Genomic DNA, 18,004 nt, shown 5'->3' on the forward strand with positions numbered 1-18,004 from the left:
GATGTCTGAGTCTTTGGGGAAATTGGTCTGCCTTGAAACACTGTATGAACCAGGATTCTGCACTGAATGTAACCTTGTGAAAGGATCTTATTTTTCCTTTTGTAAAAGGTTAAATTGTGATTAAACAATTTTTTGAAAATATTTTGTTTTAATCCCTTAAAGGACAACCCCGGTAAGAAAATTTACCTAGGGGTAAGTAACACATGGTTACCAAGTAGATCGTTCTCTGGGATGCGTTTTCATGAAAATCGAATGTAAAGAGTTTTATCTCTAAAACAGATTAGCTTATAGCGCTTGTCTATGGGGCACAGGGTAGACACAGGGTAGTAAAATTAAATCGCTAGTTAATACCACTAACAAGGCTCAAAATAGCCTCACACTAACACGGTAGCATAATGACGGTCCTGCAAACCGAAGAATTGAGAACTTTGTAAATGTACAAACAGTTTAATAAGAAGACACTTTATAAACACACCATCTTGGAGGAGTCGATCCACGAACGCTGTTCTAAGTGAGCTGGTCGATAGGAATTACGTTTGTGAAATGTAATTACATGGACATTTTTATTTTTATTTATTTATTTTCTCTGTTGCGTTCAGTGTTTTCTTCCGGAAACAACGGACCATATGAGATTCCAAGTCACAATTCATCACTTTTTTGTTTTCCAAGATGGCGCCTGTCCGTGAACACATAATGCACTGTGTTTATAAAGTGTCTTCTTATTAAACTGTTTGTACACTTACAAAGTTCACAATGCTTTGGTTTGCATAGGGACCCTCATTATGCTGCCGTGTTAGTGTGAAGCTATTTTGAGCCTTGTTAGTGGTATTAACTCGGTATAAAACTCTTTACATCCGATTTCCATGAAAACGCATCCCAGAGAACGATCTACTTGGTAACCATCTGTTAATTACATCTAGGTTCATTTCTCACCGGAGCTGTCCTTTAAGCAAATACATGTTTATTGTACTTCCAATTATTTCTTCTTTTTTTTTTACAAAAAAAAATCCAAAAAAGGCTTAATGATGGTGAAACATATAGTATGAGAACATTGGAGGAATTGGAAACTATTCATAATTTTCCCCATTTAATTTTTTTTTTAATCCGTATTATTTAAATTATTGTAGTTACTGAGTTATCTGACATTATTTTTCATCATCCTAAAATAATTCTCATTCATAATTAATTTCAATTGTTAACAGAAACAGAACAGCTTTTTGGGAAGATATTTGTCAAATGTTACATCTTAAATACACTAATGTTAGAACATTTGGGCTTGGTAATGTTTATGAAACTTATGCTCACCAGGATATTGGAACACACATGCTTTAAAAACATTAGCTGATTTTTTTAGCATCATCACTCCAGTCTTCAGTGTCACATAATTATACTGTGTCATACTGGAGTGTCAAGTGTTTTAGCTATTTCGGAGTATTATGTGGATTCATTTTTATTTCTATGATTTATTCATTTTAATGGAAGTTTGTTCTTGGTAAATATACTTTCTCCTCTCTCGAATGTGGCTGTTAGGTCAGATACACAAAGGGCAACTCAGTTTCCCTTCAAATGAACAAATACTATAACACAGGAACAATGTTCTACTCATGTACCAGAGAGGAGGAAGTGAAGAAAACAAAGCACCTTTATCTGTTCCAAATGAGCAGCCCTCCCACTGAAACTGGCTCTGAGCTCACTGTGTTGCCTTACATCATCTGTGTGTGTGATGTCACATTAGACGCATGACCTCAGGCTCAAATGAATGACCTGATCCACTCACAGAATAGTCCATACGTTTTTGGATCACGTTTAGTTTTCATCACAATCATTTGTGAAGACTACAGAAATGTTTGACTTTAAAACTTTATTCAGTCAAAAAAACAAAAACAAAACACATACATCTTGATTTTGCATTTAAAGTATTTACATTTACAAGCCATCATATTTGCAGTTAGGTAAATATTGTGGGGTTACATTTATAGGGAATTCAATAATGTGCAATCTGATTTGGTATTGCAGCTTTGTCCTAAAATGCCCTCATTCACTGCACTAAAAATAAAAGCATGCAGTGAGGTCTGAGCCCAGCAAGTGTGTGTGATTTAGGGGCACTGCATGAGTTAGTCAACCTGTCAGTGAAGCTGTGATCTCGCTGATTTAGAGAGGCTCCGTTGTCAGGCTGGAAATAAGCTCCGACGCTCTTGTTGTGTGGCTACCGCTTCTACATGGAGATCTACAGTACTCCTTACCTCTTATTCTTCTGCGGGCAATGTTAGCCAGGGAATATGCTGGAGTGCCAGGTAATGTGTTGAGGGAAAGGATGATTATGGCTCCAGATTTTCCTCTGCCATTCCACTTTTCCAGTCAGGAGAGTCCTTGGTGAATTCTGGCTTGCTTGAAATATGCCCAGGGGCCCACGGGCTTTGTTAGAAAGCTACAGCTGCTGATATGGATAAGCTGTAATCCAATTCTCAGGTCTTAGCACTCATAAGGGTCAGGTGGGACCCCCCCAAGACTCCCAGAACTGCTTTATTATATAGCACTGATGAGGGAGTCGAAGATATTTTTAGAGCTGAATGATTTGGTCGGTGAGAGCAAAAGAGATGAGAGAGAAAAAAGAGAGAGGGAGATATTTAGAAACAATTAGAGAGGACGACGTGTCTTTTGTCGTGCCAAAGATAGAGGGATAACTAAATAACCCACTTTACACTGCATTCTTTGTACCTAACCATTTATGTAATTTCACTGAAAAATCGGTTTAGGTTCATTGAGGTAACGCTTTTGTGGTACACAACAAATGTGTAAATGTTTTTTGAGTTTGAAGGCTTTATGTGGTTTACAGACAGACAGATTTATGGATCAGGTTGGAGGAACACTTCCCAAAATGCTGTTGAAATTCTTTGAATTTAAATTCAGTAAATTCCGCTTCAAATTCCATTTCAGCTTCCTGTGATGCATAATCAATTCATTTTCATTAACTCATGAACTGAAAGGGAGCCTGTTCTTAAATTCTGGATGTTGCCCAGCCTTGGTTGCTATGGCTACCTCTTTCACCAAACATGACTTCAGTTTATAAACATGTAATCTAACTTTTATGATTATTGAATTGTATGCCAAATATATCAGCTGATCACATCTACTCGGAGAGTATACTGGTCTACATGGAAGCTGTTGGCACTGGGTACTGTGGCAGCCGTCAGCATCATTTCTTTACTGAACAACAGACGTGCCCAAGTACTATCCTCCTCCTAAACCTTATTATACCATCATTAGTGCTGAAAATTTAAAAGTATGATGTAATACAGGCTAACAGTCACACAACCCATCTTGTTGCGCTATTGTAAATACAAACGGAGTACAGACAGATGATGGGTGAATGGGATCTAATATCTTACAAGCCAGACCCACATCAATATGTTTGGTCTGGAAACTCACCATTGACAGGGCTCAATCCGAGGGGCGGGATAAACGGTTGTCTTTCAAACTCCCTCTGCACGCGATAGGATAGCGCTACAACCAACCAGATCAACGTGAAGCAGAGCTAGTTAGACAGATTAAACTTTTGCCATATCAGGTCGAGAAGGGGCTCGCAGGCTGCAGCCAGCCCTACTTGGTCCGGACGGCAAAACACCGAACACATCTTGCCTTATTAAGAATGACTTCAGTGCTGTTCTTTGTTCTTTTCTCAAGGAAAAGCTTAGCTCTGCGACCAGAGTCGCGGCCAAAGCGATTCGAAAGACCGCCGTTCACCAGCTTCCTTAAAAAACGTTTTTTTAAATTACGCTAAGGGAACAGTCCCTTTGATAATTTTGCAAACATTATGGGAACGTTCCTTTTTCTGAAACAAGTAGTAACTTTTAAAAAACATTTCATGACCAAAGTATAACTATTGTTTTGTGTTAATGTTCTAAGAACATTAAAGTTCAACATTCTATTAACGTTATAGAAGAATCTTTGCTCAACTTTCAGAGAACCTTGCCAGAACATTAGCCAAAGTTCTGAGAGCGCTCCCTGTTAGATGGGATATGATTCCCCTATATGTGAGGGGTTATAATGTTAAATGTAGCCGATATGTGAGATAAGCCTTCATGTTCTGTAAGCTCCACTGCTTCCGCCACTCAAGCGGCATAGTTATTCCTTTTTTTCTGGCTGACTAGCCGCATGCCGTTAGGTTAAGTGCAATCTGCTGTTTGTTCACTCTCCTCTCAGGGTCAGAATTGCACAGCCTGTTAAGATCTCTTCACAAAACTGCTCCGACACACCATCACACATGTAGTCTAGTTCAAACATGTAGTTTATCCCCTCTAGAGAGAATGTGCGTACGAGTGATTGTGTGCACAGGACTGATTTTCTTGCACCTTGTACCCTAAATTGCCAAGGAGACGAGCAGCTGTTCACTGACATTCAGATCATGCTGCCATATCCTCATCCACACATTATATATGGAGCTGTTAACTGTTTATGCAACGCATCACGAGCAATTTGTACGTATTTTAGGAGGTGGCTAATCTGACCTCACTTGTGCAATTTTTGAAGATTTGTCTAAACCCCAGTGATGGGTTGGTTTACGGATGGGGTTAGGGGGAGGCCATTCGTTGTTTTGCCACATTTTTGCTAAATCGATCGTATTTTAAGAGTTGCCTAATTTGTATGAATTTGTATGAATGACCTCCGCCTAACCCCACAACTAAACCCCCATCACAGGGGTTTAGACAAACTGTACAAATTCGTACGAATTGCCATGAGATCGGGTTAGTTTATTCATGAGATATGAGACTTTTTTTTATTTATTTACCTACCAACCTACCTTGATTTGTTCGAACTCTAATCGTGTTACCAGATCTTGATAAAAGAAAAAAAAAGTGTAGCACTGACCCTGAAAAATAATTGAATTGCTGTTACACAATGGGTTGATTCAGTATTATTAAGCAATTTTTGATTTTTATATAACGTCCAAGAAAAAAACACAATTTAAGAAAGTGATTTTTTTTAGTGATTTGATTTTCACTTTTACATCAATACTGTGTCCCATTTTTTTGTTTATTTTATTTATTGTTCTATTTCATGCAATGCACTGGTGGAAGCATTAAAGCTATTTGTATCACAATTACTGAGTGTACAGTCAGAAGTGTGATGTGCTTGTCTGTGTCTGGAATTTGTGGTTTATGAGAACACAAATATGTAATGACATATATGATATTAGTGGTTTATGATGACACTTCCTTGGAGAGAATATAGAGTTTGTACGGTAAAATAATAATAATTATTTTAAAAAAACATTACGCCATAAACCACATTTACATTTTTGTACATTTTTCCCCACAAAAAAAACCCCTTATAAATAATACTAAGTTTTTTTTTTATGTAAAACGTTTTTTTTGTGGTGGGTAGGGTTCATGTAGGGGGATAGTGTGTGTGTGTGTGTGTGTGTGTGTGTGTGTGTGTGTGTGTGTGTGTGTGTGTGTGTGTGTGTGTGTGTGTGTGTGTGTGTGTGTGTGTGTGTGTGTGTGTGTGTGTGTGTGTGTGTGTGTGTGCGCTTGAAGATTACTCTGGCCTCTTGCCAGTTTACTCAGGTGAAATCATGCATATTATAAGGGGAGTGAAAGGCTTAAATAAGGATGTAACCGTCAAAGTGACGAGGCTACTTTGTAGCATGTTTTTACTGAAAAAGTTAATTAATTTATGAATTTGAATGATATGCATTCAAAATGTGCCATTCTTATAGTATACAGTTTCTAAAATTAGTTTGTAACACTTTTATAATCTGGATGCCACAGTTAGTTTATGTGAAAATAATTTTAGCGCATCACATTTATTTATTATGAAGTGAGTTTGTAACTTATGTCTCACGTTGCATGAAGAAATATAATAAAATAACTGTAACTATTGTTAAGATGCTAATATTTTGCAAGATTGTTGTTTTTTGGTAAATATTTTTTTTTTCATATAGCTATTATCAAAAGCTTCACATTTCAATCAGATGTCATACAGTCTCCTCCATTCCCATGTCACACATATTTAGACAAGTAAGGTATGTTCTTTTATACAGGTAATCATATTTAAGTTGATCTTTTAAAAAAAAATATTAAAATCTTTAATTAAAAATGAAAAATGCCATATATTTTATGAATGCATTTTAACCACACCCTTTAAACAAGCTCTGTCTAACAGTATTTTGTCACTTTTTTAGATGCATTACTGAACCAGAGATGCCATATGTTATACTAGATACAAAACATTTCATCTGTTGCTGTCATATGCATCTAATACATCTTGTGATTCTTTTCTTTTTAGATACAACATCAGTAGTGCACTGTTATTATAGGTAGAATGACTGCTGTGAAAGTTCACTTACCATGGCAAAACAGCTGGGAATGGTCTGAAAATGGCGTTGTGGGATTCCTGTTCATAACTTGAACGATGAAGTCTCTTCCTGTAAAGCCAGAATGTGAAAATTCATCTGAGAGCTCTGCAGCTTTATAGGTCTTGACTGCACATCAGTGCCACCTAGGCTTTAACACAAATAGATCTGGTTGGCTCTTGTTGTGTAGGAGGGGCTCCTAAACCATGTGAAAGCATCACATATTAAATATTAATAATTTAATATTGAATATGAATCATTTTGTAGTTTGTCTTCATATTAAATCATTTACATTAATTCAAATTCACGTGAGTGCTAAACTTTGAAGAGTGCATAAATAGCATAACATTTATGTAGGCATCAGTAGAACTGCAACACGAGTACTAAAGCTGAAGAAATGGATGTGTTTCAAAGAATCACCGGCCCAATTTTCATGTTCAATAAGAGTCAGATGACAGGCTCTAATAAAACAAACCAAATGCGTCAATTAAATCCAGCACAGAAGGTGCAAGCTCTGTCTTCGCCAATCAGATTGCCAGCTCTAAGATAAGCGTTCAGTCTGCCAGCAAATGACAGGCCTACTGTTGCTGTTTTGCAGTCATGCAAAGCAACAGAAAGGAAGGAAGTGAGGCTCACATACCAATAAAGATTAATCTCGTAACTGCCCTCAGATTGTAAACAAAACCACTGATGTTCCCAATATCCTTCTTAGTGGTGATAATAGTTTGGGCTTGAAAATAGATCATATCCTTTTATATTCACGGTAATGATTGGTTTAAGAAAAATCCAGATTAAGTCACAACAATCATTGTCCAGGTAATATCAAAAAAAAAAAATCTGGAATAAGCCTTTGACATGCTCAATTAGGCATAAAACGCACAGAGGCACATCACAGAGCTCAGGGTCATGGGGTCACATGCTGCATGCATCAGCTTCATTGATTTCTGCCTCATCGACTGCTGTCTCCTGGACAGAATTCCTAATTTGTGCCTTAGTGACACTGAGCCGCCCAGAGACAAAGAGTAGCTTAATGTCATGCTGTTTTCACCTCCAAATGTTTGTAAAAAATATATATAATAAAAAAATTAAATGCTGATGTTTGATCTTCAAGGTTTCCAGTTGTAGCCTAATAAGGAGGTACACAGATATGTTAGGGTATTTTTTAATAATAAATGGAGAGACGAAAAGGAGAGTTGAAAGCAAGAACACCTAGCATGGCTGCTCTGAATGAAAGCATTGGCCTCATACTTTATCCCAGCTGTGGGAAAACTGTGGGACCAGCTGCTGCAGGACAACTGAAGGCTATATTTAAATAAAAATGAAAAATGAGAGAGGGGAAAACGCTGCAGGCTGAGCGTCTGCAGTCCTGCCCCTAATACATTAGGAAAGCGGAGGACGAGAAACAAGGAAGAATCCCTGATCAAATGAACTCTTCACTTCAAAACCCACAAGGGTTTGAGGAAACATTGCATAGTACAAAGATCACATTTTACTAAATGTATTTTTTTAACATATGGAAATGTTTGTTGTGCTACTGCTACCCCTGTGAACAAAACCTCACATTGTGTGCACATTATGTTAATAGCTATAGTGTAACATTACACCTGACCAACACTTTTTCTTTCTTTGTGAAAATGCCTTGCCCTGAACAATAACATTGAAATGTGTAGATGGACGCTGAATTAACAGGCAAACAAATTAAGTAGTTCTTTTGACTTTGATGATTATTGGCTGATAACTTTTAGTTTAAATTAAAGGACAGCTCACTCAGAAATGTAAATTCTGTCATCATTTACTCACTCTCAACTTTTGTTGTCCTATGAAACTGAATAGTGATTGAGACTGATTCTAGATTGAAAACATTGCCTAAACATTGCCTTTTTATTATATGAAATAATAAATTATAGTATATAAATAAAATATACATACAATTAATATTTTGTCCTCAAAATGTATGTGTTAGAAGCAGGAAAAATGGGCAAGCGTAAGGATTTGAGTGAGTTTGACAAAGGGCCAAATTGTGATGGCTAGACAACAGGGTCTGCAACGGAGCAATGGAAGAAGGTGGTCTGATGAATCACATTTTCTTTTACATCACATGGATGGCAGGGTGTGTGTGTGTCGCTTAACCGAGGAACACATGGCACCAGGATGCAATATGGGAAGATGGCAAGGCGGCAGAGGCATTATGATGCTTTGGGCAATGTTCTGCTGGGAAACCTTGGGTCCTGGCATGTAGACTTTACTTCGACACATACCACCTACCTAAGCATTGCTGCAGACCCTTTAATGGAAATGGTATTCCCTGGTGGCTGTAGCCTCTTTCAGCAGGTTAATGCTCCCTGCCACAAAGCAAAAATGGTTCAGAAATGGTTTGAGAAGCACAACAAGAAGTTTGAGGTGTTGACTTGGCCTCCAAATTCCCAAGATCTCAATTCAGTCCGAGCATACTGCACAAACAAATCCAATCCATAAAGGCCCCACCTCACAACTTACAGGACCTGCTGCTAATATCTTAGTGCCAGATACCCCAGCGCACCTTGAGGGATCTAGTGGAGTACATGTATTGACGGGTTTTCAAAAGGGGGAACAACAGAATATTAGGAAGGCGATCGGAATGTTATATAAATAAATATAAAAATATATAATACAATTATTTTTTAAAATATGCACTATTCATCCAACATGGTAAATGAAAATACTGTAATAATTAAATTACTAGTTTGTGCTGCTAGGTGACCTACACAGCCAGGACTGTAATAAACATTGGATGACCATGTTGTAGTCCCAAGGCCATTTATGAATTCTTAACAGAAATACGATTGTGTAAGTAAACAGGACCATCCAAGAGACCAGGGCAAGTAGGGCTCTGGGCCCCTGGGACTGCAAGATCACGTGACCAACCATACCAGACGGCAGCAAAGCAGGGGGATTTCCAGATTGGTTATTATTGTTGCAGACAGGAAAAGACTTCATTTAGATGCCAGAGATCACTGAAAAAAAGACCTCTCACAGTTTGTCGTAAGAGAGGCTTTATAAGAAAGGTAATAGAGAAAGATTGAGAGAGATAGAGAGAGAGAGAGAGAGATCTACGGGGGGGGGGGGGGTATTTACTGCACTGAGGGTGGTGACAAACATTTCAGATCTTCATCCATGATGAGACATTTACAGTTGCAAATGTACAATACACTGAATTACTAAACATATTGTGTGTGTATTTAATAGTGTATAACGGAACAAAAAAAATCCTATAATACATTAGTAAAAAAATATTTTTCTGAATGAACACAACATTCTGCATTTTGCTTGGAGGAAAAAAATTCTGCTTCCTAAAGGAAAATCATATTTTACTATGCTGATCGACTAATAATAAGTGATGTAACCTTTTTTATTTAAGCAAATTGCTCAATCTTACATTGCAGTTATTATTAAAGGTCATTTAGTCAAAACCTAAGATTTGTCTGTAATCTATATATATATATATATATATATATATATATATATATATATATATATATATATATATATATATATATATATATATATATATATATTTATAATTAATGGCTAACTTGAAGCATTTAAGAAGATCATTTGTTCACATAAGCAAGTATAGTATAAATATCCTCATACTGTGCTAAATATATGTCTCAATATTGTTTGGGAAGTGAAAGAGACATTATTCCTGCTGTCCCTGGGCCTATACATTTGTGCATCTCAGATTACCAAGAATGATGGATGTAATTTGACACCATCAAACATTCATATATTCAATAACAGAGGGAGTAGAAAATATCTTACATTTGTTTTTGTTTTTCCTGTAATAACAGATTATAAATGCATGAGACAAATTATAGATGCATGAGACGTGGTAGTTCTGTTCTGATGGTTGCATGTTTAATTCCAAGCAGCAATGACCCAGGAACTGGTGTGTTAGTGAGATCACAATTCTGCTCTGTCATCATTTTGCCTTTGAGCGAGGCACTTAACTTCTTTTTGATCCATATATGCAATTACTGTAGCTAATGTAAATGGTTTGGGATGAAATGAAAGTTCCTGCTAAATGCAGATATAGGCCTAAAGGATTCTAATAACAATAGTGAAATGAAAGTGGTGTTGTAAAATATTTGAGTAAATGTAATTAGTTACTGTACTTAAGTTTGGCTACTTTGTTAGTTAGTTTTACTCCGTTTCAAAGATATTTGCCGAAACCAGCATATCCAGTGCAAGTAGACTAGCCCATTTAATCCCATCGGTCACAATTGTGAATTTTCCTCACATATTTTAGTTGGGTATTAAAAAGCAACTTCTATTATAAAGCAAATCTTCATTTATAATACACATGTCTCCATGAGTTTTGGGCAGGTCTAACACTGTTGGGTAGTTTGGTCATGTGACTACACACATTTATCTCTTAGTACTGTCAGTGCCATCTTAACACAATGACAACGTAATAGCTCAGCAATTACAGGAACATTTTCTTAGTACATTTTTGAATAGCTCATACATTTTTTGCACATAATCATCATGAAAGGGTTACATACATACTGAAATTATATATTAATACATGGTTTATTCTGTAGTCAGGCTGCAGATAAATGAAGATGGTCACAATTGTTACCGGTAGTATAACCAGTCCATCCATCTATCCATCCATCCATACTTCTGTCTGTGTATACCTTTGTCTATCTATACTTCTTTCTGTCTGTCTATCTGTCCGTATACTTCTGTCCGTCTGTCTATCTATACTTCTGTCTGTCTATCTATCTATCTATACTTCTGTCTTTCCGTCTGTCTATCTATACTTCTGTCTGTCTGTCAGTCCATCTATACTTATGTCTGTCTATCTATACTTCTGTCTGTCTATCTATAGCCTACTTCTGTCTGTTTGTTTGTCTGTCTATCTATACTTCTGTCTGTCTATATACCTCTGTCTGTCCGTCTGTCTGTCTATACTTCTGTCTGTCTGTCTGTCTATCTAGCCTACTTCTGTCTATCTATCTATCTATCTATCTATCTATCTATCTATCTATCTATCTATATATATATATATATATATATATATATATATATATATATATATATATATATATATATATATATAACTAGCTTGATCTCACTTTAATTGTCGTTGCGTTACTAGTACAATTGTATAACTGTGGGATAAATTATGTTTCTCATTTGAAAGTCTGTTTGAATAAAAGCTCATGCTAAATGATTACAAGTGTAAATGTTATAATGAATAACCTGTTTGTAATTACCCCACATGCCCAGTGAAAATCTAGTCCTGAACGTGTATTTGCTAACACCTTTTATCTGTCCTTGACATGGAACGGGCGAAATAAAAGGGAAAATACAGTTTACTCCAGTTCCATGTTTTCTTTAGCACCTTAAACTAGGTGCCGTTGATTGACGTTGGCACCAACCAATCAGCGCCCGCAAAGCGTCAAGTCTGTGTTCGTTCGGCCCAATCAGCCAATAAGGAGACTTTAAGACGCCATACGGTATTTCAATCGGCCATGTTGGTGAGGTACAGAGGTACACCATTATATTTCCCTGCAGCGTGCAGATTTTAAATTGCATGAAATATCAAAACATCTCTAGTAATGTTTATGAAGCGCTTAGTCTGATGAGCATATCCGTTATCCTTCACTAGCCCGCCAAACAATCAGTGTTTTCTAATAAGAACAAGATCTCGGTAAAGCATCTTAAAAAAATAAATCGCGACTGTGATTGTTGTCTTACTCTGATCATCAGACCTGGCAGTATATTTTTGGAGATCGTCCTTCCTATATTACGTCTAAATAACTGATCTCATAGATCACACAGGATGTTATTTTACATACCCAGTGTAAATATCGGTAAAGAGGCGGGGTTTGAGAACTGTCACTCAAATGTTGAGCAGGTTTCACCAGTGAGGGCGTCCACTAACTGCCGCAATATTATATTCTTTGAGCGTGACCTTTCTTTCAGATAGAGCAAAAGTTTATGCGCCACCTAAAATAAATAAGGTCACTTCTGGGTAAGCAGTAGGCTACTCCTTACTTCAATGCTTGTATATCAATTAAATACGTGTATCACTGCTGGATAGTTCATTAGACACCTTTCAGAGAAATGGACAAAAGATTGTATATGGTGCGGTGATGACACAAGTAACTACGTGGTCAAAGGTTATTTAATAACATGTGAATTGCACAAGAAGGAGGGGGGGAAAAATTATTATAAAAGTGCAAACTGCAGATTTAGTCTCTGTAATGTGGACCATTACAGATTTTAGAGCAGTGTTAATGCCTTAAATACTATATATATATATATATATATATATATATATATATATATATATATATATATATATATATATATATATATATATATATATATATATATGATAGTGCTGAGCGGAGGCCATCTAGGCCATCCATCAAGGGGAGATTTACCAGGATAGTATGGATCGACAGTTATTCCACACATAAATGAGTCAGAGAGGTTGGTTTGGAGGCGGAGTCTGACTTTGTAGAAATACTGTCTATTGTTCCATTTTGACCAATCAGAAGAGCTACGTTTTTTCCTCACTGGCCAATCCATGAAAAGCGCCCGCCTCCATGCTCCGCCCAGTCTTCTATATTAACGGCTCTGCCGCCGCGTGAGCTCGCTACAGACGCTTAATAGTCTTTTTTTTTAATTATATACATCTCGTATTTCTCTTTATATTATTTTGTTCCGAGACCCCATAATATTCTTAACATTTAGGAAAAATGGCTGACACAAAAGTCGATACCAGCTCGGAAGTCTCCGCTAAGGTAATGCAACTTAAGTTATACGTTACCCTGATTTGTAGAGATGCTGCGTTTTTATTCATTTGAATAAACGAGCATTTATGAAATATGAATTTTGGCATTGGAATAAGTAACGTTACACAGCATTACTGGATCACTATTTGTACCTTTTGTCAGTGTTTTGACCACTCGCTGACACTTTGAGGACTTCGTGGAATGTAAATCGTTAGGTGCTCTGAAGTTGGGCTTCTTAACGGAGACATTTGCAACTAAAAGGCTTTTTGTTCAGATTCTGCGCGGGTTCTTTGTTTATGCAAGCGGTTTTTCGGTTCCTCTTTGAAAAAGATAGTGAGAGATGTGGACGCGGATAATCCTAAGAACTATATATACTCTGCTTATATGGTTTGTTGCACAAGTTTCTTTATTACCTCGTATAGACGTATAGTTACTGAAGGTGCCTCGTACAGTCCGCGAGACGCGGTGATTCGTCAGCCCGCAGCCTGATCTGTCACACAAGTTACTGTCTGCAGCTCTCACGATTCATGATGCCACTGTGACTGAAGCACGTTTGCCATGATGTTTTAATGTTTCTCCGTTATGTTTGACCAATGTTGCAAGTGTAACGAAAACATAATGATCTTGAATTAACACTAGGGCCAATCTGCCTCAGATTTACGGGCTATTTAATGGGACTTTGCCGAGCGTTAGGTCGCGTTGCTTTTTAAGTTCTGTCAAGTACTGTTTATAATTCACTTTTTTGTAGTCAAATTACTTAAGATATGAGCTTTATGTGGCTATAGTTTAACTGCATTCTACTTTGTACAGAGGAAGTGTCGGGATGGTTGATAATATTTCATGAAAGATAGTTATTTCTTTCAGTGCAAAGAGAAACGGTTTAGATTGTATCGGCGGCTATCGAAATATGGGATTGCTTCTATGATCTACGTGAGTTTGTGTGTAAACTTATCCCGCGAAGCCCCGCTGCGGATGCTGCAGTCTGACTGACTGAATGAGCTGCTCTTGTAGCGCGCGGTCTGCTCGGGAGGTGAGCGCGAAAACCGAAGTTAAGGGACATCGGTACAGGCTTCTGCTCTGCTTTTTCATTGTTTATAAATGTAAACATACACTAGACCGACGTCTTGGGGTTTGTTTTTCGTTGCTTTTTCTACCGTTTCGTGCATGGGCGCCGCGTTTTTAAGGCGCAGTGGCTCCGTTCAACTTTTAGAAACGCATCTCGAGACCCCTACGCTCAGTCAGTCCCATTCCGTTGCGCTCCGTCTAGCTGCTTGTGAGCGCGAGAACGAGTGCTGTGCGAACGGCCCCGTAACGTTACAGTGTATCAAACCTAAACGATCGTTTTCCGCCGGATTAATCAAGAGTGTTGTGCTCAATCTCGGCTGATGTCATATAGCTAGGGATCGCTGGACTCGACTACCAGCTGTAGGCACAACATTTCTGACCCGTTTGTCCTTTGTTGAGTTTTTTCGTCCTAGTCTTGGTAAGCCTGCGTTTCTAAAGTTGAAAGTTCTTAAGCCTATGAAAAACGGAGATGATTTCCGCTTACTTACTGCCCACGCTGTTTGTTTGTTTGATCGATATTTGGGTCAGTATTATCCTGTAGATAGGCATATGTTCATTATTCATGTATGGCTCCCTGACGCTCAGTGGTGGTACAAAGCGGCATGAAATGGTGACGGCGTGAGAAGGCGTTGCAGGCGTGATGTAGACTCTAACCGGCTTAAAAGCTGAGTATTATGACCTAAATGTATTAATACGAGTGAGCTGCTGCATGGAAGCACATCCTATGGCATTCAGAGAGATGAAAAGTCTGCGTTTTGAAAATAGTGTTAAATAATTTGATAAATAAAACGGCTTATCTTAATAATAATGGTCATTCTCGAGGGAACAACATTATGGTGCTCGAAAAACGAATTGTTAAAGGCTCAAATGCACAACGCTATTGTTCCCCCCATCTTTCTCTCCCTCTTCTATCTCTTTCACTCACCCTCTCTCTGAGGCTTATCGGTCCTGCCTCTCTTTGGTCAAGTTCGCGTTCTTATTGGCTGAGTTAAAATATTCACTAATTGTAATCTGGGGGTTGTAGTTTTTTAGCGGGCGTGTCTTTATCAAGAGCAATGAGGTGGATTATAAACTGAACTACAGCGCGCATTGGCGGTAACGCCATGGACGTATCAAATTACAACACCTCAATATGGTCTTTAAACCAGGCGGGGATTGAAGAGACAGCCGTCCAATTAATAAAGAGTGTGGAAGTGTCTGGTTTCAAATGTGAAATGAAAGCACGTTCCATGAATAAGTAACTGAAGCAATTACACTATTTTTTCTTCATTTAGGACCTTAAAGAAAAAAAACTGGTTGAGGAGGCAGAAAATGGAAAGGATGTCCCTGCTAATGGAAATGCTGTAAGTTTACAGCTTTCTTTATTTAGTGCCCACAACATCAGTACTGCTTGTAATATCAAATGACCTTAGGTTTTACTCATAACGTTTTTTTTAGGAAAACGATGAGAAGGGTGATCCCGAAAATGAAGTAGATGAGGAAGATGATGATGTGGCAGAAGAAGAGGATGAAGAAGATGATGGGGAAGGTAAGGCCTTATGCTAATTGAATAAGAGTGGTGAGAATGATGTAGGCTCTTTGTTGGCAACCAAAGCATGTAAACAAAGTCGCTTTACTAAGAATTAACTACATTACAGGTGATGATGATGATGATGATGACGAGGCTGAGGGTGGCGCAGGAAAAAGAGCAGCTGAAGATGATGACGATGAGGTAAGTTTGCGTTTCATGTCATCGAAATCCTCAGCAAAGAAAAGTTTATGAATACGACCTCATAACTTCAATGTATTAACTCTTTGTCTGGGCACATTTTTCAGGATGATGTTGAAACTAAGAAGCAAAAGACTGATGTGTAAGAAGCTACTCTGCTGGAAATATTCTCATCCCTCCTTTCCTGAACTTGTCTACTGGGGGAGGCAAAAAACATGGTCATCATCAAGTATAGAGTCCAGCATCCGTGTACACACACCTAACTGCAGATTTTGTAGAAACAACCAAGACTTCAAAGCTCTACCTTCTTACAAAATACTTTAAAAGGAAAAATTTGTTTGTATTTTTATTTACATTTTATATTTTTGTACATATTGTTAGGAGGTCAGCCATTTTTGACAGTGATCTCTGGTTACCAAACGGTGCTTTGAAGTTGATGCTTCTCTATGAAATAGATTTTACTTGTCGTTTGACCATGTCATGTTATCTCAAAGGCAACTTGTAAAAAAGAAAAAAGAAAAAAAAAGAAACGAAAAATGACAGAAAATCATACAAAAAACTTTAATTCAAAGCATTCCAGTAACTTTGTGTATGTACATCAGTTGTATCATACGTAGTTGGACTGTATGAGAGGGCAAGGCCAAAAGAAAAGAATTTTCTTTTCTTTCTTGTCCATTAAATTGCTATCTATTTGTGGCCTGTTTGATGTATGTGTGAAATTTGTTGTGCGGCAATAAACCGAAATTTATTTTGTTAGTTCTTTTTTTCTTTTTCCTTTTATTCCTTTCATCAGTTTTTAATGTTGGAGCTGTATGGGCAAGAATAATTGAACCAGCATTATCTTGAGATGCAGTTCATGTTTTTCATCAGCCTGTCAAAAGTAAATGTACATCATTGTAAATTATTCAGGCCTTTAAGACTCCAAGATCTGGTATAAATTATATTATGTTAAATAAAATTGACTGTGTGAATTCTTTCATTTATATTCACATTTCTTTGTGCTATGTTGCTCACATTTATATTCAGTGTGTCTGTGTGTGGTTCTGGTGACAAAATTTCCCCATAAAAAATGGCAATATCCAAAATCCTTGTTGGGGACATTTTTGGTTCCCAAAACAGCAATTTATTAGTGATGCTTGTTGTTTTGAGGGGAACACTTAAGTATGAGTAACACATTTCTAATTTACTGCTTATTAGTAATAAGTATACTAAATTGTTTTTTGTTTTGTTTTTTTAAATCACTGTCAAATTAATAGTAACTTACTGGCAACAATTATCCAATAGTTGCTGTATTTCATTTAACAGTAAAATGTGTTTATTTTGCTGTAAAATTGAATACAGCAATTTTAAATGTACAGTATTACACAGTTGATTTGTAATAGTACTGTATAGTATTTTACAGTTATTAAATATTAATTTATTTTATAGTGCTACTATATAACCTGTAGAATTGTTATTTCAACTGTTGATGGGAAATAAGACAAACAATTGAAGCCTTAACTGTACAAAAAAAGTTTATTGTACATTTTTAAACAATACATTAGTAATAATAATAATGACATAATACAACAATAAAATATATTTTTTTAAACATGACTAATGAACTATTTATAATTAATAATTAAAATCCGTGAACAATTTATAAATCAAAAATGATCTTAAACAGGTAAAATTCAAACTTACAAAACTTTTAAATGCATTTAAAGGTATATTTAGAATAAGGTGTTAACTAATAAACAGCCAATATCCTATGCATGCTAATAAGCATAGTTAATAGTGATAAGTAAACCCTTAAATAAAGTGTTGTTGTTGTTTTTTTTAAATATAAAAATTCAGAAGGTTATAGGTTTAGGGTGAGATTATAGAATATTCAGTTTGTACAGTATAAACATTGTGTCTATGAAATGTCCTCATAAACATGAAAATCCAACATGGTGTGTTTATTGCATGTATATAAAAGGTGTATTTGGAAATGATTCAAGATAACTGATTTAATTTGAAAGTGAAGTTAACATGAAAGTACTAGAGGTCAAATGCCACTACCACCTTAAAATCTTAAGTTTAGTTATTCCATTAAAAAGGCAA

General features: G+C 36.8%; 1 protein-coding gene across 1 annotated transcript in view; it reads left to right on the plus strand.

Moving 5' to 3' along the window:
• ptmaa (prothymosin alpha a) overlaps positions 1-16,890 on the plus strand; it is a 159,775-nt gene extending 142,885 nt beyond the window's left edge. Inside the window, exons 2-6 of the mRNA XM_067459704.1 lie at positions 13,036-13,155; positions 15,486-15,554; positions 15,649-15,739; positions 15,849-15,922; positions 16,027-16,890. Coding sequence (XP_067315805.1) covers positions 13,111-13,155; positions 15,486-15,554; positions 15,649-15,739; positions 15,849-15,922; positions 16,027-16,065 — 318 coding nt within the window. The 5' untranslated portion in view covers positions 13,036-13,110 and the 3' untranslated portion in view covers positions 16,066-16,890. The remainder of the gene's footprint in view (positions 1-13,035; positions 13,156-15,485; positions 15,555-15,648; positions 15,740-15,848; positions 15,923-16,026) is intronic.
• Positions 16,891-18,004: the final 1,114 nt, after the last annotated feature.

The sequence above is a fragment of the Pseudorasbora parva genome, chromosome 12 (genome assembly GCF_024679245.1).
Source record: "Pseudorasbora parva isolate DD20220531a chromosome 12, ASM2467924v1, whole genome shotgun sequence".
Taxonomy (NCBI): Eukaryota; Metazoa; Chordata; class Actinopteri; order Cypriniformes; family Gobionidae; genus Pseudorasbora; species Pseudorasbora parva.